The sequence below is a fragment of the Coturnix japonica genome, chromosome 2 (assembly GCF_001577835.2).
Source record: "Coturnix japonica isolate 7356 chromosome 2, Coturnix japonica 2.1, whole genome shotgun sequence".
Lineage (NCBI taxonomy): Eukaryota > Metazoa > Chordata > Aves > Galliformes > Phasianidae > Coturnix > Coturnix japonica.
The window spans coordinates 127430076-127450947 of NC_029517.1; the positions used below are offsets into that span (position 1 = coordinate 127430076).

At 36.6% G+C, this 20872-nt stretch overlaps 1 protein-coding gene across 10 annotated transcripts in view; it reads left to right on the top strand.

Moving 5' to 3' along the window:
• The first annotated feature begins 535 nt into the window (after positions 1–535).
• EFR3A (EFR3 homolog A) overlaps positions 536–20872 on the top strand; it is a 66256-nt gene continuing 45919 nt past the window's right edge. For 2 of the 10 annotated variants that reach the window (XM_015856343.2, XM_015856346.2), the window contains exons 1-4: positions 536–656; positions 4767–4816; positions 19284–19360; positions 20387–20514. In XM_015856343.2, coding sequence (XP_015711829.1) covers positions 4807–4816; positions 19284–19360; positions 20387–20514 — 215 coding nt within the window. In that variant the 5' untranslated portion in view covers positions 536–656; positions 4767–4806. Of the gene's footprint in view, positions 657–1078; positions 1099–4414; positions 4556–4766; positions 4817–9778; positions 9869–15498; positions 15676–19283; positions 19361–20386; positions 20515–20872 lie in introns of those variants that run through there. The other 8 variants (XM_015856340.2, XM_015856339.2, XM_015856341.2 and 5 more) reach the window with 7 other exon arrangements.

Sequence of the window (20872 nt, forward strand, 5' to 3'; positions counted from 1 at the left end):
ACATAATAAAAATCACAGAGATCAGCACATACATATTCATAGACTACAGCTGTTTCCTCTATTTTGAAACTGAATTAGGAAAACAGTTGTTTTAAATAGCAGCACTGCAATTAGGCTAAGGGCTTTAATGATTTTTATTGAGCATTAGTTACGACATGGTTTATCAAGTAATGTCATAGAAGATGACTGCTTTAAAACATATTCTATCACTTCAAACTACAGTCCCAACAGCGAATCTATTTTATGTTTTGGGCTCTATTTGATATTCGTAAGATGTTCGTAATGCAAGGAAACTAGAAGAAAACATTTTGGCCACTTAAGACTCACCAATGCAACTCAATAAACTGGCACTTCCTTTATAAGAAAGAAACAGAAAGCAAGTATTTAACATTTCTCTTTGTCCTTGTAGAAAACCAGGCATCGAACAGGCCCAACTTGAAGCCTGTTTCAACGGGAAAGCATTAAGATCTAACTCCGCCTTGGATCTACAGCAGCAGCTTTACGTCGGTTTCCCTTAGAGCTATTCACGACGCCCATTACGCAGCGTAGCCCCAGTAGAACTACAGGTCCCGGCGTACACTGCGGGGCAGGCAGCAACGCGAAAGGGGGTGGGGAGAAGATGGCGGCCGCTGAACTGAGCCGGAGTGGTGGCTGAGGTGAGTGCAGGGGTTCAGGAAGCGGATTTTTTTTTCTGTGTTTTTGTCTCCGCGATCGCTTTTTTTTTTTTTTTTTTTCNTTCTTTTTTTTTTTTTCCTCTTATCGTCCCGTTTGGGAGCGAGGAGGCCGTGCGGGGCGGGCAGGCGCTGAGAGGCGGCGGAGGAGGAGGCGAGAGATTGGGGAAAAGGAAGAGAAATGGAAGGTGAGCGAAGAGCAGCGTGTCCTGCTGCTGGCCCTGCAGGGTCCCAGGAGGATGCTCTGCCTCAGTGGTGCCTGTATGACATGCGAGTGCAGGAGGCCTGCCTTGAGACTGCCCGTAGTCAGAGCCTTACTAGCCGTGCTGAGGTCCCCGTTATCAGTTTGCTGGCACTGGAGGAGGACTTTGAGTTGGAGTTGTTTCCTGGTGGTTTTCTCAATAGATACTGGATGCATCTTTCCACGGTGGGTTTTTGTTTTTTTTTCCTGGCTAATATGTGATGCCTTCTTTGCAAAGATACCTTTCCTTCGCAGGTGATAGAAGTTGCATCCAGACAGGGAGAGATTTTGGTTTTTTTTTGCAGTCACTTTGTCAATGCCCCTTTCCATAGGGAGGGATCCCAGCTGCCTGGATTCCTAATCTGGATAGCATTCCCTCCTGGTGATCACTTCTTCACTAGGAGAGTGGTTAGGCCCTGGAACAGGCTGCCCAGGGAGGTTGTGGATGCCCCGTCCTTGGAGGTGTTCAAGACCAGGTTGGACGGGGCTCTGGGCAACCTGATCTAGTAAAGGTGTATGTTTAGTGGCCCTGCTAGGCAGGGGGGTTGGAACTACATGATCCTTGAGGTCCCTTCCAACCCGGGTCATTCTGTGATTCTGTGAGCAGTTCAGGCAGGTTGGTAAGAACAGATCTGTGGAGTTCTCTGCACAGGAGAGACACAGGTCTGTTGGGAGCCACATCCCCTATGAGGTCAGGATGAGAGCTGGGGCTGTGCACACTGGGGAAGAAAGCACTGTGGGGACACCAGCCTTTCAGTATCCAAAGGGGGACTGTACTAAGGAAGGGGGCGGACTCTTTACCCCCTGTTGTGGAACAGGTTGCGCAGAGATGGGATGAATGCCTTGTCCTTGCATCTGCGTTCAGGGTTAGGCTGAATGAGTGTCAGAGCAACCTGATCTAGCTGTAGCTGCCCCTGTTCATTGCATGGAAGTTGGATTAGATGACCTTTAAAGGTCTCTTCTAACTCAGACAAAAGTATCTATGAAATGGCCTTTAATACAGCAGTATCTCACTGTGTATCTTTATGACCCATCCTTGAAGGCACTCAGTACTATATTGGATGGACCCTGGGCAGCCTGATCAGGGGTGAGTCTGGGTGAGCTTTAAGGTCCCTTCCAACTCAAACTTTTATATGATAAACATTGATTGAACACAGCAAGGCTGTCCAACAGGACTAGACAGTGAGCATTCTTAAATAGCTTTAAGCTTTACTGTAAAGTTCTTATTTGCTTTGGTGTTGCTGTGTGTTCTTTTGCCAGCACTGTCTGGCAGATGATGTACACTTTTGTGGACAGTCATTACCATGTGAATTTACAAGAGCTTGCCTGTAAGTGTCCTGCATGGAGCCATGCTTAAGGTAATTGAGGTGCAGATTCACTAATCCTGTTACTGAGAACTAATAATATTACCATTTCTTCCTTTAAGCTTAATGTGGTTATGTAGGTATCCGGTAGTACTTGGAGCTGAGATATTAAGATTAAAAAAAAAAACAAACCAAAAACCTGGGTTAGATTATGTGACCTCCAGGCTGTTTTGGAGAAGAGTTAGTGTGTCAATGCTCCTAAAATAAAAAAAGAAAAAGAAAAATAGGGGTAAAGATTTCCTGAACTGAATTGTAATGCCATTGATGCGTGAAAAGGCTCCCACACACTGTTGACACTGACATGGAAATTGGGTTAAGCTGGCCTTTGAGAAAGGGAGAAAGGATTCATTTAAAGCTGCATTTGTCTAGGGGCTGTACCTGGAGCCAAACTGTTGATATTTAACAGTGAGCGTGGGACTTGTTAATCCTGCATCTCATTGGCTATTTGCTTATTGACAGAAGTAACTGTTTTGATCAATTTTTCAGGTAGGAAATATGAGCGGGGAAACAAGCAATGTCAGAACTTAATGTGTAGTGCATTATTGTATTTTCAGCTCATACCTGCTCACCAGCCTAGAACTTCTGACTGCGAGAGAAGCTTAAAACTGTGCTTTCCTTTGTCTTAATTTGGAGGAATGGATGGGTGCCCAGTTTACAATCTCATTGCGAATGCTCAAATTAAGTTAATTATTTATAGTGTTACATAATGGAGTTACATAATGGTGCAGTTATGGAAAGAAAATACAAAACCTTAAATATGCTGATTTCTCCAGCTGAAGCTCAGGGGTATACACTTTTTTGGATATACATATATGGTTGTATTGGACCAAGAAAATAATTCCTCTGTTTATGTTTTTTTTCCCCATCATCCAGCACTTGTGCCTATAATCTTGTTTTTTAAAGACAATCCTTATGAAATCAGATTTGGTCCAAAGCTTTGAATACTTTTTTATTTTTTCCCCACACTGAATAGAGTCATGTAAATTACTGTGATAATCTGACATAGTAGAATATTGGCTATGAGATCTTTCTATTTTAGATGTCTACAGTGTTTTTCACTCTTTCTTTTAAAGCTGAACAGGAAAGAGAGATGTCTGTTCTTGTTTGGCTTTTAGTGTTGTTCATGGTGTCTTGGGATAATAAGAAATAGCTTCAACTTCTATAATTTTGGATCTTGGATTATTTGATGACAGAAGATACACAATTGAGGGTGATCAGAATCAACGAGTACAACAAAGTGTGTTTTTATTTCTATGTTAATGTTTTTGTGCTTAGATTTACTGTTATTATTAGGAAAAAAAGCCCTTGAGTCTTCTCTTTTGGATGTCGCTCCTAAACTAAATTACAACTGCCTTATCGTGTTTGGCTTTAGCTTTTTATAGTTGTTGAGTTCTTGTTCATCAAATACTGGACTTTTTTTTCCTTATTTTAGTGTTTAGAATTTATTACGGTGGCAAATAGCAAAGCAGGCTCATAGTGGCTTCTGATTTTAGTTAGTGCTGTTCTATTGCATTTGTTTCAGGAGATACAAACATCTGTGGACAAAAATTTGCCCTAGGCCTAATCTGCCTGTGATTCAACACTGTAGAGAGGAAGCTGTGGGCTCTGTTTTACACGTAGAAGTTGTTATAGCTCCATATTGAATTTTTGGTCCCGTTATGAATCATAATGTAGTTAAAACTCCAGTTAACTAATTTAAAATGAAACAAAAAATGTTCTGTTTGAACAACTGCCTTAAAAAGAAATTTCCTCATATCAAATCCAGGCTGGATGTGGCTCTGGGCAGCCTGGTCTGTGGTGGTTGATGATCTTGCACGTAGCAGGGGGCTTGAAACTCAGTGATCATTGTGGTCCTTTTCAACCCAGACCATTCTATGATGCTATGCAATTATGCTACTTCTGACTTTGTTTTTGGAGGTGGACAACAAAGCAGGTTGATTCAAGTTTAATGGTATGAACATATCTAATTGCATCAAAAACATATTAAACATCTTCTGTTTATAATGGTTTGTTCTCTCATCTAGAATCTATTTTATTCATACTGAGAGAAAAATGTTACAGTATATATACTGTATACTATATACTGTTACAGTATATATACATATACATGAATGTTTAGCATCATTTTCTTTGTGTAGGACAGAAACATTTCACATCCCTTGTGCTATGACTTAACATTTGAGGTGGAAGAACCTTGTGTGGATGTTCACCGTTCAGCACCATAAACAGTGGCAGTGATCTCCATAAATGCAAAGAGGACATTTAATCAGACATGAAATGTAAGAACAGGATGATTAAACTTCAAGAATAAGAAAGATGTACATATTATTCTGGTTTAGATAGAGTGAATATCTGGGTTTCTGTGGTAACAGTCTGTGGTGTTGGAGCTAGAGAATGTTACTTGTCTCATTCTTGCTAAGTTTCTACGTTTATTTGGATGTAGATTGTCCGCAATTATTGTTTTGAATTACCTTTTTGTTTTCTTTTTAGCTTATACCTCACAAAATAGAAGAAAGATTACTGACTAACAATGCCTGCTAGTAAGTATTGTTATCTTAAATACTTGAATATAATATTTACAGGCTTTTATGGATATGTGTATTTTCTATGGGAACTAAAAATTATAACAAAATTTAAAGTGGAGGGGGGTCAACAAATGGCACTTGCTGTTATTTTTAAGATAATCTAGATCTTCATATTTTGCAGTCTCTGTAGATCTCAGGATATATGTTCACAGTTTAACATTGAGTTTAATGATTTAAAATGTATTGAGTGCACTTTAATTACACGCTTGTAATGAGTTTAGCAAGTGTTTCATTTCATGGGGAATCATTTGAGGACTGTTTTTTGAGGTGACCTTATATTTGCTATAAGCTGTGTTTAGTGGTTGTTTAAAAATACTTCAAAATAATTGTAGTGATCCATGGTCACATCTATGAATGTCTGATGTGTAAGTGTGGTAATATCTTGATATGTAGTACTGACAGAATCATCGTTGTGTAAAATTCTTAGCTGTAAGTATTTTGAGTAATTTTGGTGTTTGGTTTGTTTTTTTTTTTCCTATTAAATAGTTGTAGTTATTCCTCTAAATATTTGTGAGCTGATGTAACAAAATATGCGGCAAATATGTATATTCAGACTGTGCTGTGGTTTAAGTTTTGCAGTATCATGAGCTGCTGCTGTCTTTTAATTGTAATTTTGATACTATTAAGGCCTCTGTCATGATATTAATTTTTGCTGGGAAGGTGTTTTGCTGTATTTGTTTGTTTTGTTTAATTTAACAATTAAGATGGTAAAACAAAATTTTTTCTATTTATTTATTTATTTTTACCTACATGAGGGTCATTATTAACATTATTTACCCTGATGCATGTAGATTATTGAAGAGTCAGGTAGAACTTGAATGAGATCAAAACAACTGAATGCAGTTTTTCTGTAGTGAGATGCTCAGAGCTACACAGCCATTTATTTCTGTTTACATTTAATTATTATTTTTGAATCAATTAGTAATGAGAAGTTACTGTAACATTCATGAATATTATAGTTCTTATGAAATGGCAGTACTTTATTAATATTTTCCTTGCAAAATTATAGCAATAAAGAGAGATTGGATTCTAATGAAAGCAAGCATTATTTTTTCGATAGATGTACCTTTCAGCAATGTGCAGCCTCCAAGACTTTAGCTTTCTGTATATGTAAGGGATGTGCACTGATTTAGGCTTCTTATAAGATTCCTCCAATTTCTTTTCAGAATATACTGAGGTAAAATAGTTTGTTACTGTAGAGTATTAAGTCTGAAATTCAGTTTTCATATCATCATGATATCTTTTCTGGTATTCTCCTGCTTGTTTGCAGTTTGCATGAGTCTATATTTGTGCCTTGTGTGTGTGTATATATATATATATATGTATGTATGTATATATAGTGTATATATTTACCCTTCAGTGTGGTAGGTAAGGAATGCATAAGTATAGAAGTGGTGGTATGGAAAGTTGGGAAAAGCCATGGTTTTGGTCTCTGGGCAATATTAAGTCTTTTGGGGGACTTTAATTTTTCCTAGAGATAATTGAAAATATTATTAGTTATTAGTTATTACAAATTTTATTTTCCCCAATATTAACTGTTAATCTTTAGATTTAGATGAGCTGGCTGTGACTAGCAGTGGCTTGGCCTTTATATTGACACACAGTTTGTAGTGCTATAGTGTAATGAAATTACTGCAACAGTGATAAAATTGCCAAAGTATTTATTTTCTGTATGTTTTTTGTGGCTATAATTTTATATCCTCGTGTGCAAATAGCACGGGCATTAATGCTATAAACACATTGCCTTCATCAGAAGTTGAGATGCAAATTATGAGGTATGACAAAGTAAATAAGATTTCTCACTCATGTTATAGTACAGTGAAAGCAAGTTGATTTGAACCAGAGCATCTTTATTAACTGATTTAGCTTGGATTAAAATGTTAATTAGTGCTTTTTTTGGAAAATGGAGTATAAATAGCTTACTACCTTTTCCTACCAAGGCTGCCAAATAAAATAAGTTTTTAGTCATCAAATATGTAACCTCAGTTTCCCTGCTTTATGCAGGTAATTCTCAGTTTAGCTTTACACAGGTAATTTCATTTTGCTGTTTTGACTGCATCTGAAAGGAAAGGAAGAAAGCGTAGCTAAATCTATGAAAACCATTTGATTAAGACTTGTTAAGACTTGTAGTCTTGGGCATTATGTTCCAAATATTCATGCTTAATCCGATGCTTCAAACAACAGTTTTCTAGCTAATGAGGTTTATTGGTATTTTTTTACAGAAACTACTAACCTTCTAACTGGACATATTCCCTGACTTTAATTAGGTGGTTAACTTAAAGTCACATTTCATACTCGAATAATCTTTCTTGTAGTGGAGAAATAATGCGTGGTGCAGTTGAAAAGGCCTGTGTAGTATAGGAAGGTTTACATGGGAGCTGTCTGTGTGATTTTTATATTTTCTTTTAGATATCTTCATCTTATTTTCTTTAACGTACTTAAATTATATCCTTAATTCTCAAGATTTTGTTAATAGTGTGTGTCATGTTATAGTGCTTCTGTCTGGTGAGTAGCAGATCATTTTGTGACTGACTGACGTGCAAATTCAGAGCACAAACAAGAAAAAATAATGATGTAATTTCCTTATGTTCTGATGTATTAATAATACTGCAAAATGTATTAATACAAACATCCCCTATACTATTTGCCATCAGAAAAGATGAGCTGATTTTAGAGTTGCACATATCAGTTATGGAGAAAACAGTCTGTAACTTGGCCTGTTCCTGCTTACAGTGAAGTCATCATTTTTGATCTTATTATCTTGGCTAAAGTTGCCTTACAGCCTAAAAATAAAGAAATTCTCCTTATAAATACACTTGAATACTTAAAGTATAAGTAAGTTCTTGACTCATATTAATCTTCTGAGCAAAATCTCATCTACAAAACACTCTTTTTCAATGTAGTAACTGCCATTAGCTGTGCATTTTCACCAGCACTGAACCAGAGCCTGCATGTGGCACTCAGACTGTACCAGCGAAGGTGACCCGCTGTCACCACAGCTAAAACACACCACCCACCCCCTCCTTGCACTCATATTCACTGTTTGGTCTCCATTAACATTCAGCAGGTGTTGGTGAATGTTACTGGGTGTAGTCTTTTCTGCATGGAGGAATTCAGTTAAACCTTTGCTTTGTGTGCACTTCCATGTCAGATGCGATTTTGACAGTCTGCCCCTCTGCTGCCATATGTAACATGGCAACAAAAAGTAATGGTGAGAAGGTTTAATGTCTATTGCAGTATCACCAGTATCTACATCTGATGTTATAGTCCAGGATAATGGAACAGGAATATTACTTTTGGAGCAGACCTCACAAAAAATACAGTATCGTTAATATGTAAGTAACAAAATATTTTTCTTAAAACACTTAGAAGAACTAAAGCATAGAACTAGTGGGATGCTTGACATTGTTTTTGTGAGACAAATGTATCAGCCTGGTTCAGTGGCAGTGTCTGCAATACTTAGTGAGCTCTCACAGTGTTCATCAGAGGCATTTGATGATATTTCACTCTTCCTCTAATTCAGCTTTGTAAATAATTGTTCAAAATGCGTGTACTCCCAAAACATGATGATGTGATGGAGGTGTAATTGTGAAGCAAAATATATTTTTCTAAAATACACATTACGAAAGTTCAGTTAAGAGACACGATCAGGTTTTTTGAGTTGAATATCTGATTGTAACTATGCATTCCATGCGAATATTTTCAAGTCACTTATTCATATCAACCAAGAATGGTCTCACAAACATAAAACAATGATTTATTTATTTATTTTGTAGTCTTGGAGCCCCAAGCTGTGGGTTTAAATTGGATATAAGGAAGAAGTATTTTCCAGTAAGGGTGATGAGGCACTGGAGCGGGTTGCCCAAAGAGGTTATGGATGCCTCATCTCTGGAGTCGTTCAAGCTGGATGTGGCTCTGGGCAACCTAATCTGGCTGTAGGGTTTCCTGTTCATTGCAGGGGAAATGGACCAGATGGCTTTTAAGGATTCCTTCCAGCTCTGAGGATTCAATTATTCCGTGGCTCTGTGACTCAGTCTCTCGAGGTTTCTTCCAATTCTCTGATTCTATCCTAAAATTCCTTTATCAAAACAGAAAGCATGGCTATGTATTCTTTGCTGTTCAGGGCCCTGTGTTTAGCCAATGTATCTACATGCATACAGTATTAGCCATCACTTGAGGCAGCACTGCATGGCACTGCTGTCCCTGTGCCCTGCTGTCAGTTGGCACAATGTTAATATTTCACCAATAGCTTGGTTTGATTTTTAGATAATTGTTTTTCCTGCACTGAAAAGGAAACTCATCTCAATGTATCTTTTCTTTAAGAAAAAAATGGTAACTTATAATTAGAAAAAAATGTACTTTGTAGCTCTGTTTTTATTCACTTATGGTATCATCAGTGACTCTGTGCATGTTGGTGTGGCTGCATTCACATTTTATAATGAATCTACTTGTGCTTTTTTAAGATCTCTTAATTTTGAGTAAATATTCATTCGTTTGATTTCTGTTGACTGTTAATTCTCTCAGTGTATGCATCATCCTTTACCCATTTGGGATAGGAGGACTGTATACTCCGTAGAAAGAGAAAACCATTTATTCCAGCACGTTGCAGATAATATCTAGTGACATCATTTCTCCCTTCATTACCTTCCATTAGTTTTAGAACATTCTTCACTGTAGTCAAGAAATGAGTACATTTTGTCCAGCACATTGCTTGTCAAAAGTAGAAAGTTTTTCTTCAGTTGTCAGTTTTGTGTATGCAGTCTGAGTATATTACTGTTAAACAATCATGGTTTAGAGCTGAACTTGATGATGCACAGATTAAAGTGATTTTAAACTATGTATACTGAATGCTAAAATGTAACCTAATAGGGGTTTTTTCAGGTTTTATTAAAATATTGTTATCATTATTATTTACAGAAATTGGTACAGAACTGGTTTTTCTATGAGTTGATTAACCTTCATATGCAGCATTATTTGCTATTGATTTCTCAATCATGGGACGAAAGGGTAAGAAGTCTCATGCTGTTTATGCATGCAAGTGTCCTATTTTATTATGCATGATTAAAAAAAAGAATTGATTTGGAGAGGAGTTAAGCTTACCAGTATGTGATTAAATGCATGCATCTGTGAAAAGACCAGGGGAAAAAAAAAAAACTTCTAAAAATGTTTTGCCCTGCCTTTTACATGGCATATGAACTATTTTTCCTGTCGCTTCTATGGCACAAGGATACCCAGTGGCTCTGAGAAAATCATACAACTAATGAATTCCTGAAGACAGAAGTTAACTGTGTACATAAATCTTGGCTTTTCAAGGAATGCCACTTCATTTTTAGAAAATGACATCATTCAAGATTAATTCATACAGCAGTTAGACAGGAGTGAGTAGAAAGCTGGGGGTAAGAAGGTGAACCAGGCTTTACCTCATGTACTAAGCTGTAGATTTTGGATGATGATCGATTCAGCTCCAAATTTTGGTATTTAAAGCCGCTTAGCTGAACAGTCAGAGTTCTGCTTAATTCCATGTTTTGAGTTTGTGCCTGTGAGGTATCTTAGCAAATTCTGTTTTTTCATAGCTGATATATTCAAGAAAACATCCTGTGACAATTAATAGTATCCCTTCTGTCTGAAAGTGTACAAGCCTTTTGATACCTGTGTAGAGGTTGGTATGTGATTTTTCCAACAGGCGTATGTCATAATTTTTTACATTTCAAAGTCTAAAACAGTTACAGAAGTATTTCAAAAATGTATTTAAGAATTGTAAGGCTACCCAGACATCTTCAAATTAGGGAGTTCTCAGACTCTTTACAGATAAAATATAAAAATCAATTTAGTTAAATCTATTAATGAAATACTTTTTTTCTTTAAATATTATTTGTGTGGAGTGAATACTGGAGTATCGTGATGTTCCTGTTCTTAGATCTCAGGAATAATCTTTCATGGACATTGAGCTGCTGACCCTTTGATAATTTACACGTCAGGAACTGTGTGTGTGGATCAAGCATTACTGAAGTGGTCCTGTTTTGCACTTAAGAACCTTTTTAAAATACTGAATTCTTGTAAGCTAAATTCATGACAGTAGAAGTTTATCTTCAAGAAGAAAACAATTATTTGTTTGTTTTGTTTGGCAGAAGTCGTTTTTTTACATCAAACTAAGACATTTGAGGCTAGATGTTTAACAGCATGTGTGCATATACCTACCTCTTTGTATGTAATTATAAAGCTGTCTTCTAGAGTGAGCAGTTTAATTTAGTGGGGTCAGAGTGGTGATGAGAAAGAGGCATAGCCTTTTAGGTACTGAAGATTTGCAGAAGGGTTGACATTTACTTTACATTCCTTAAATACTGCCCTGCTGAGTAGAAATTACAGAAGGGGTGGGCTCCTTTTTAGTTAGCTGTGATACACAGTTCTGGACAAAGCCTTCAAGATGTATGTTCACACATGGAATTTGCTGTTCTGGGGAAGAGGTAATCATTCGGACTAGCAGCAGCTAAGCTATTTATTCTTGATATTCTGGAGCACAAGGATTGTAGCTGGAGCATTTTGTGGAGCTAAGAAGGAGAAGATAAAATATCCTCTTGACTGTTAATAATTCAGATTAAACCAGAAGGCTTTCTTTGATGTAATTTCTATTTGTCATGCATGTTGTTTTTCAATAAACTCAATGCAATTTAAATATTGTGCTGCTTAACAGGAGGAGATGTCTTAGTACATTTTGGACCCTGTCTGTGTGCCTCAAAACTGCTTCTGCATTGAGTTTTCTCAGTGCGGGTCCCATGGTATATTATGTTGCTTTCTGTGTACAGTGAGAGAAAGCATATAGCTCTGTAATGTGTTATTTAAATAATTGTATGAAGAATGTTCTATTTTAATAAGGATGTGTTTGTCAAATTTCTGTATATGTACTGAAGTCTACAGTTGAGTGTACTTAAATGAGAGTAAATCCATGAGGACATGCAATCACAGAATCACAGAATGACCCGGGTTGGAAGGGACCTCAAGGATCATGTAGTTCCAACCCCACTTCCTAGCAGGGCCACCAAACATACACCTTTACTAGATCAGGTTGCCCAGGACCCCGTCCAACCTGGTCTTGAACACCTCCAAGGACGAAGCACCCACAGCCTCAATGGGCAGCCTGTTCCAGGCCCTAACCACTCTCCTAGTGAAGAACTTCCCCCTAACATCCAATCTAAATCTTCCCTCTTTAAACTTAAAACCATTTCCCCGTGTCCTGCTATTGTCAGCCCTTTCAAAGAGTTTACTCCCCTCATAATGGGAAGAGAAGCAGGAAAAGTCTAGAACTCAAAAGTAGAAGTGGGAGCGGGGAAAGGACAGGGGAGGGTGACAAGGGGAATATTCCTGTTGACTGTTTGGCTACCTGGAGTTGAGAGCAGGAAGAAACAGTATGACCAGCTTCAGCATCTTGGCAGGGCTTTTTATTCTTAACTTAGGTATCAGACATGAATGCTTGTTGAGGTGTTTAGCTAGATATAGAGAGAAATGTTTTTACCTGTAGTTCACATATCATGACTATCCTGAGGTATTGCTTGAAGTTTACCAGAGGGAAGCAGTAGCCTTCTTGGAATAGATTTGCCCCTTTGCACATTTCAGGAACTTCTTGTTGCCAGCCTTTGCCAGCATTTGGTCATGTTGCTTCTTCAGCCTTTTAACCAAGGCTGCTACAGTGTCCTTCTGTTTCAGGCACGTGCCATTGCCTGCTAAGTACTCCTCCTGGTTGGGTGTTACTCCCCACTGTCAGCTGTGTGGGAGTGAAGTAGTGCTAGTAGGGTGCAAATGTTGTAGCCTCTCTTCAATGGATCCTGTAGAGGAGTGCAATAAGGATGTGGTTTTCTGTGCTTTGCTCAGCTGTGTTAGAGAAAAAGAGTGAGGGTGAAGCCAGGATGAACAGGACAGTCCATCTCATACTGGGAAATTCTCTGCCAGGTTCAGCACTGCCCTGGGAGATGTGTTCTGCTATGGCTGCGAATCTATGGATGAGCCAGGCAGTCAGAGAAATAGAGCAGAATTGGTGGGATTTGGTTGGTGAGAGCAGGAGGAGGCTGCTATGATTATGTCAGTTCTTTACTATTTTTATTTATTCTGAGTTAAATAATAGGTATACTACCATCAAATATAAATGTTAAAAGGATATCCTTCTGGCTCAGCATGGTAGTGGATGTGGTCCTTAAGTGTAGTAGGTATTTTGTTAATGTCTATGATGAGTTTGCTCTGTGTACTACTACTGCTTGTCTGGAGGGAAACATAGTGCATGTTCACGTGCTTCAGAGGCTACACAAGGTATTGTGAGCCCCCTTTTCCTTCCCCTTCACCTTTACTCCAGAATTTTGCCTGTGTCCCCATTCTGTACTGATTTATGAATTGCTGCTTTAAAATCAGTATTTACTTTTTTATAAATAGGCATATCATGATGAACTCATAAAAGGAGGAAAAAGGAGAAGTGTTATCAACCAAAACTCATTTCCTGACTGCAAGCTCTAAAAGCAGGAATGAAAATGGTACTGGACCAAAATATTATCAAACATATTATCAGTATTATCTATGATGGGAAAGAGTCAAGGAGATTAATGCAGATGTGTATTTCCAGATGTCTTTCCTGGAGTGGAAGTAATAAAATCTCAGGGTTTTTTATTGTTTTAGTGATAAGAAATAAATGACCTTGTTATTGCCAATAGAATTACAAGTAAGGACAAGAAGCAAAATGAGTGGTAAGTCACAGTGCCTCTCTCACTGGAACTAGATTAATTTTAGATGATAATAATGTTTTAAAAATAGAGAACTCTCCTAGTATCTCAGAGTAGGAAAAGAGGAGGCGGTGTTGAAGAGAACAGAAATGAGCAAGTAAAACAAAGTTCCCATATGAGAACAACAAAGGTGGGAGAAAGAAGAGACAGTATGGAAACACTGTAGGCAGTAGAACTTGTGAAAAGGAATGTAACCAGAGAAGTTGCTGTAATGGAAAACTTTCTTTTAATGGATTAGAAGTCTTTAAAAGGCACCATCCCAAAGATACTATCTTCTCTGGGGATTTGTTTTAATTGCTAATGGTTCTGAAAAGAGTGCTTTGTTGAAGAAGCTTACTGGTAAGCTTTATTTAAGTAGGTTTTTTTTTTTTTTTTTTTTTTTTTTTATCTGTTTCTTACAAGGTACTTGATGTGTGTTGTCATCTCTTGTTTTTATGGAATGCTAATAGATTATTTTTACACGCTTTTACTTATTTTCACATCTTTCTGTGTTGATACATATATCAAAGCACTGGTCTTGAAGTCATATAAAACCAGAATCAGATGTATGAATTTACTGTAAGAATATATTTCAGGGGGAAAATTGGGGTTTTTGTTCGCTTCAAATTAATTAAGAACCAAAGTATTTAAAGTAAAATGGACAGTGGTCAAATCTAAGTACTGGATGGAAATTCTTACATTTGCTGTTGTCTTGAGATTTTGCTGTCATGGGGGAGAGAAGCTGACATCAAGATGACTTGCATTCTTCAGGCGGAAATTGGATCTGCAGACTGGATGTTTTGTTTGCAGCTTCTCAGTGGGGAGAGGATAGGAACCAGCGGAGTAGAAGGCAAATGGTGCTGGAGTAAGAAATAGAATACGAGGTGATTTACTCCCCTGTACCACCAGAGGGGCACTGCGTTGACTGATAAGCACGTCCTTGGGGCTTTTAATCTTTTTATAGCAGGTTGGAGAATATTTCTAATTAACTTCCTTATAGAGACAGAATAATTCTTCCAAAGTATTTGATCTGTTTTTAGTACCAGAAGGGGAATGCCCTTGAAAATAGTTTCAGCTCTGAATTAGATCAACTGATGTTAACAGCCAGCCAGCCAGGTAGGGTTTGTGTAGCTGTCAGTGCGAGTTTCACTTTCCTCTACATATTTGAAGCAAATTTGTTTTTACATAAATTTATCATCTCAAATATAAGAAAGTAACTAAATGTTATTTGTGTTCTGCAAGTGATTGTAAAACGGAAAATGAAACAAATGAGATGATGGAAAACAACGGGAAGCTGGAAAGTAACTTAAAAATTGCTGACCTCAAAATGGAATTTCTCCCTGATGTACCATACCCTTTGTGAGCAAGAATGTTAAGGATTAGAGTTTTGTAATCCTTGCTTACATTTTCAAGTGTTATAAGAGAGAATGTTAATTTTCCCAACCTATTTAAAATTAAAGAACCATTTAACATTTAAATATTTATGTTTAAAATGCTTTTACAGTTAGCAGTCTGTCTTATGTATTGTTTTCTGCTCATTATTCAGCAAGATACACAAGGTGTTTTGCCAAAATACATATTAATTTTCAGTGATAAATTTGGTTGTGGCGACCAAATGACTGGAAATATTTTCTTTTGAATATGCTGATGTTCTTCTCTGTTGTCATATAAGTGAGAAAACTGCATGTTCTAGGGAGCCTGAGGTAGTGAAACTGGCTTTGTTCAGTTTTATTTGAAGAGATGTAAATCCTAAATTGACAATATACTTTTTTTCCCCCCTCTTTTCTTATTCTTGGCTTTGTTAAGAGAATTTGATACTGAAGTTTTTCACGTGTTTGTTGGCTTTATGTAGATGTCACAGAACTAATCAGATAAGCTTACAGTATCACAGAGCCTTCTCGTGAGGTAACTGCTTCTATGCTAGTGTGAGAGAGCAACTTTCTGAACAAGGATACAGTACTGGCAGTGAAGTCATACCCAGGATGAGGCAGTACGTTCAAGTTCCAACTATTGAGCAAGAAAAAGCCTATGATTATAATTCTGCTTTTGAACCAAGACCGTGTATGTGTTTGGGTAGGTGAAACAATTGTTTTATGATTAAGTTGACTATTTCTTACTACTGATACTGTGCTGAATAAATGCTTGTAAAAAGCAGTATCGTTGCAGCTGATAAATGTGAGCTGTTGCAGCTTTAACATGTGAAATATGGGTTATGGGATCCTTTGAGCAGTAGATAACATGCATTTTATTATCATGGAAAATCCCACTGTTGTTGAGATTTAAATATATGTGTTTGTGCGCTGTTATAACAGCATAAGCTTCCCTGTCAATTTGACGTTAACTTTCATATTTACTTGTATTAAATGGCATTAGGATGGGAGATAATTAAGTGCAAAATATACCTGGCACCAAAAGGAACGATCATTGAAATTAGGGTGACAAACCTGCTCGAATTGGAACATGTTCCTTTTACCCAGCTTACTGACTGCATCCTGCAGAGCTGCAGAACAGATTTCTTGTATGTAGTAAATTTGTTTTACTTGGATCAGGTTTATCTTGGTTAAATTGGTATTGAAAAAATAATTGATTTTCAGTGGCATCATAGTGTTCTTCTTTCCCGGTTTAGGTGGTGGAATGTTTCAGGTTTGTTCATTTATTTACTTAAGCTCAGTTTGCTGTTGATGTACGTTCTTAAGACATGATTATTCCGTGGTATTAATTCTTTTTTTTTTTTTTTTTTTGCCTGTGAATTTTTTTAATATCTAGTTCCAATGTTTCCTATTTATATCAAAACACTAAGTAACGATAAAAAGCCTGTTTCATGACTATTAATTGTCTTGGTTATCAGCTTTGTGTTTTCTTTCTGTTTCTTTTCCTGCCTTCTTTTGAGAGCTTTAGTTTTTTTAATAGTATTCTGTTCAAATTTCTCCACTCAAAAAGCTCTCTCAGGCTGAAAACTTGGATAGATTAGCTCCAGCTTTCCAATACTTGAATGTTCTGTTTAATTTTAATGTAATTTAAAATACAGAAATAAAAATGAATGAATTTTAATGACGATAGTGAATGCTTTGAAGTGGTGGTTTTGTTTTTTTTTTCCTGCCAACTGTTCTGTAATTGAATAGATAACAGTGGAAAGATACTACTGAAAATCCAAGAAGGGTAGGTTTTTCAAATCTGATGCTATACACTTATTTGTAGGCCTTTTCTGATCTCAAAATTCACTGTACAACATTCATTTGAAGATCAATATTAGAACAGTATTGGATTTCCTTTAACTGAAACCATCCGGTTAGGCTGTGAGAATGAGCTTGGATGCTGTTATCTGATATCTCACTCTTCTCAATTGAAGGGCTGTATCCAGGTTTTATGCTCGATTTATGTGGTTACCATAGCTCTAATATATTGTTTTCAGACTTGTTTCAAGAATTTTCTTATGTGAAGAGGGAGAAACAAATTATAAAAGTATATATTTACCTTTGTCTTAAATGTAATATTGTTGTGAAATATTCTGTTATTACTATACTTTAGATAAATGCAGAAAAATACTACTATTATTGTATTTTTGCTTTAACAAATAGTAATCAAACACATTGTTTTCCTGAGAAATTTACCTTCTGCAAAGGAGAACATCCAGCATGAAAGCAGTGGTACAAAGAGTATTGAGTCAGGTGCTGAGTTGCATATCCAGTTAAAAAAAAAATTCAACAAAGTTAGGTCTTATTTTGGTGGATTTTGATTATTTAATTGAATTTCACAATACTCTGTCACATACTAGACACTTAATAGAAACTCCTACCTTCTTATGGTTTTACTTGATTTTATAGTGTTGCAAAACACTGATCTTGATGGAATAAATTTGTACAACTGTATTTGTTATAACATAAGTAGGAACCTCTTGATTCACTGATATTTAATACGTTTTCCAGTGGCATATGAATTGGCTTTGATTTTGGTTACTGAAAAACTACATCTCTTAAATAAATGTGGAGTTTTATGTTGATTAGGCGTCCAAGAGGAGGATTTAAACAGAAATAGCTGCTCAAAGAACTTTGATAGTAGTAACAAAGTAGCACTTCACAAATAAATCCTCTGTGTTACAGTTCTTTATTGCTTGAGTATGTTTTGTTTTTATAGCTTTTTGAGGTCCTAATTTGCATTCATCTTACTGATTATACACTCATTCATGACTAGTGAAAAGACTAGCAAAGAGAGTCCAAAGTCTGATTTCAAAAGCAAAGATCTATCTATTGTAACTGTTTCCGAATAATAGAATTGCGAGAATGAAGTTGTGAGACTCTGAGTAGAATTCAGGCATCTGCCTAAGAAATGGTAACATCATAAACCAGTTTGAATAGATGGTAAATGTCTACTCATGCAGAGCCTTGTAATAAAAGAGTGCAGCAGAGGAAGGCTTAGATCTGAACTTCCCAGATGTTTTAATAAGGGTGGTACAAAACAGCTATGATTTCTAAAGTAAAAGAAATGCAAATCATGGTAGGTTTGTGTGGCAGTTCTTAGCAGTCTAATGATTTTGGAAATAAGTTGTAAACAACAACGTTATCCCTAAGGTAACCTTCATTCAGTTCCTATTTTGAGTTGAATGTGGTTAATTATGTGTAGGTTTCACTAGTTTTAGCTAATAATTTTTGAGTACATACGAGGCTTGCTTTTTGCAAGATGTTTTTAAGCTACACTGAACTGCGGTATAAAAGACTAGGCATGATCTTCATGCAAACTTGGTGTACAGTTAATCAGTATATTATTGGAATTGTTTCAGCTTGGTGGTTTTTATTCATCAGAACTGCTTTAATGTTGGTCTGAGACCTTACCGGTGAATTAGTCTGATGTTTCTACTGAAACATTTAAAATCCAATGGCTGAAATGCTTATGTTCCTTGGGAATAAACCTTCACTGAACAGTTAATGGGACAAATATCTAGAAGCTTTCTTTGTGCATGCCTTGAAGTTTATTCACTTTGGATGCTGTTTTTAGTAGAAACTGGAATTATTCTAAGGTATTAGTAGTCCTGAATCTTGGGGGGAGGGGGGGGGAAGAACACATACTTTGTAAGTCTCTGTTGTATTAGAGTATCTTTTTAATTTAATGGAATTGCAAGCTACGTTTATTGCTGTGATTGTCGTATGAATACAGTATCAGTAGGAGAGTAGAAATGAGGTCAGAATACTTTTTTGCCGTTCCAGATGACTGTCTTCTTTTCTGATGCCAAGGAAAACAGCAGAATAAAAAAAGAAAAGCATCTTCTGTTGATTGTGCTTTATATCAGTTTTTATGATTCCCTCTATAATACAATGAAAATTTTATTGACTTCATGGAGAGAATGTTTGTTCTGTTTTGAAATGATGGTTTAGAATGAACATAAAGGAGCAAGTGAAAAGTAGTCTTGGTTTTAGTACTGCTAAGTTTTTGAAATTCCTTGATCTTTCCACATACTTTTTGGTATGGCTTGATGGCAGGTGCATTTCCAATATGCAGAATGTTTGCATATTCTTGCATGTATTGTTTTATAATAGTCTTTTTCAATTACCTTAATTTTGCTTATGTGCTGAAAGTAGCAAGCAACTGAATTCACTATCTGTTTTCCTTCTTCTGCTCACTTAAGGTGAAATTACCAGAGCTCCTAAAATTTTGTTCTAAATTCTGTTGGATGCATCTCTCTGCAGGAGTGTGCTGTTGCTGTGCTGCTTTACGACCTCGTTACAAGCGTCTGGTAGATAACATATTTCCGGAAGATCCAAAAGTGAGTGATGGCTTAAAATCATAAGGATTTTTTTGTTTGTTTGTTTGTTTTTAGCTAACACTTGAGCTTTTACTTTGATTTTCACATTACACAGCAAATGCTGCTGTAATGCTTCACATCTTTGACAGGGATTAGTAGAAAATTAATTTGGGTGGGAACCTCTTTAAATAGTTGACTGACTAACTCCCTTATCAGAGCAGGGCAGTGCATACTGAAAAGAAAAAACATAAGTGTGTTTTCTTCAACTAAATAGAGATTTAATTTAACTTGGTCTTCTGCCACAGAGGTAGCATTTAACTTCATAACAACTTAGAACCATGAACACTTTATTTGTTTGTGGGCGTGAACACTTCATTTGAATAATCTTGGAGTTGTACTAAAGCTCTGTGACTCTCCTCTGTTGAAATAATTAATGTATTAACAGTTGATAATGCTTTTATCTATACTTAATCATGATTGCGCAGTGTAATGGAGAGTGCTACCATTTTTTTAAAATGTGTTACTAGGAAAAACATGAGCAGAGCAGTCAGAATTTGTATAACATTTGGTTTGTAATTTGCAGAGGGCTTTTTATTAGAATGTATTGGTAATGAGTGCTAGTTACTGCCTTTATGTATGTTAATGGCTTTAAATAAGATGATTTGTGTGTATACTAAGCTCTGAAAGCATGGAACCATATGGGTTTATAGCTTTATTGTAATCTCCTGGTTTGATGCAGATATAGGGACACCCCAAGTGCTTACAGTTGTAGTTTTACAGCTGTCTATGAATGTCTCCAAACTGGTCCATGGTGTTTCACTGAATTACAGGGCTTTTCTCAAATATTAGAAGATTTGATTGATAAAATATACTTAACTGCTACTGATTATGTAGCTTCTTACGTGTGCTTCAGTCATTTGTTTGGAGAACTTACAGGAAAATAAAAATGAAGATGTCCACATCACAATTCACATTGGAACCGATATATTAATCTCTGCCTGATCTTGTTTTAACTGCTTTACTTTTATTTTGTGTATCTGTTCTTAGGATGGACTTGTTAAAGCTGACATGGAGAAGCTGACTTTCTATGCTGTTTCTGCACCAGAAAAGCTGGATCGAATTGGTGCTTACCTAGCAGAGAGACTGAGCAGAGATGTTGTCAGACATCGCTATGGGTAAGGAAGTAAGTCACAGTGTTAAAAACAGATGCTAACAGGTAGCTGCACATAGGGTCAAAATAAAGATGATGAGTTTAGAAGGTAAGATGTTGTCAGAATAAGAAGAAAATTGTAAGTAACATAAAAATGATGTACAGAAATGTAGAATGCAAGAACTGGAAGAGAAAAGCAGTATCCATCTGAGGCCGTTGTCTTTGGTGTAAGTGATATCAAAAGATATTTTTATAACTTTATAGAATGAAAAAATGGCAACTTCTTAGGATAATTAATTTTACTTATTTTCTTCTTCATTTAATTAGAGTGTACTCTCACTGTGCAGAATTGTGGATAATTTGATGGCTTTCCTTAGTGGGAT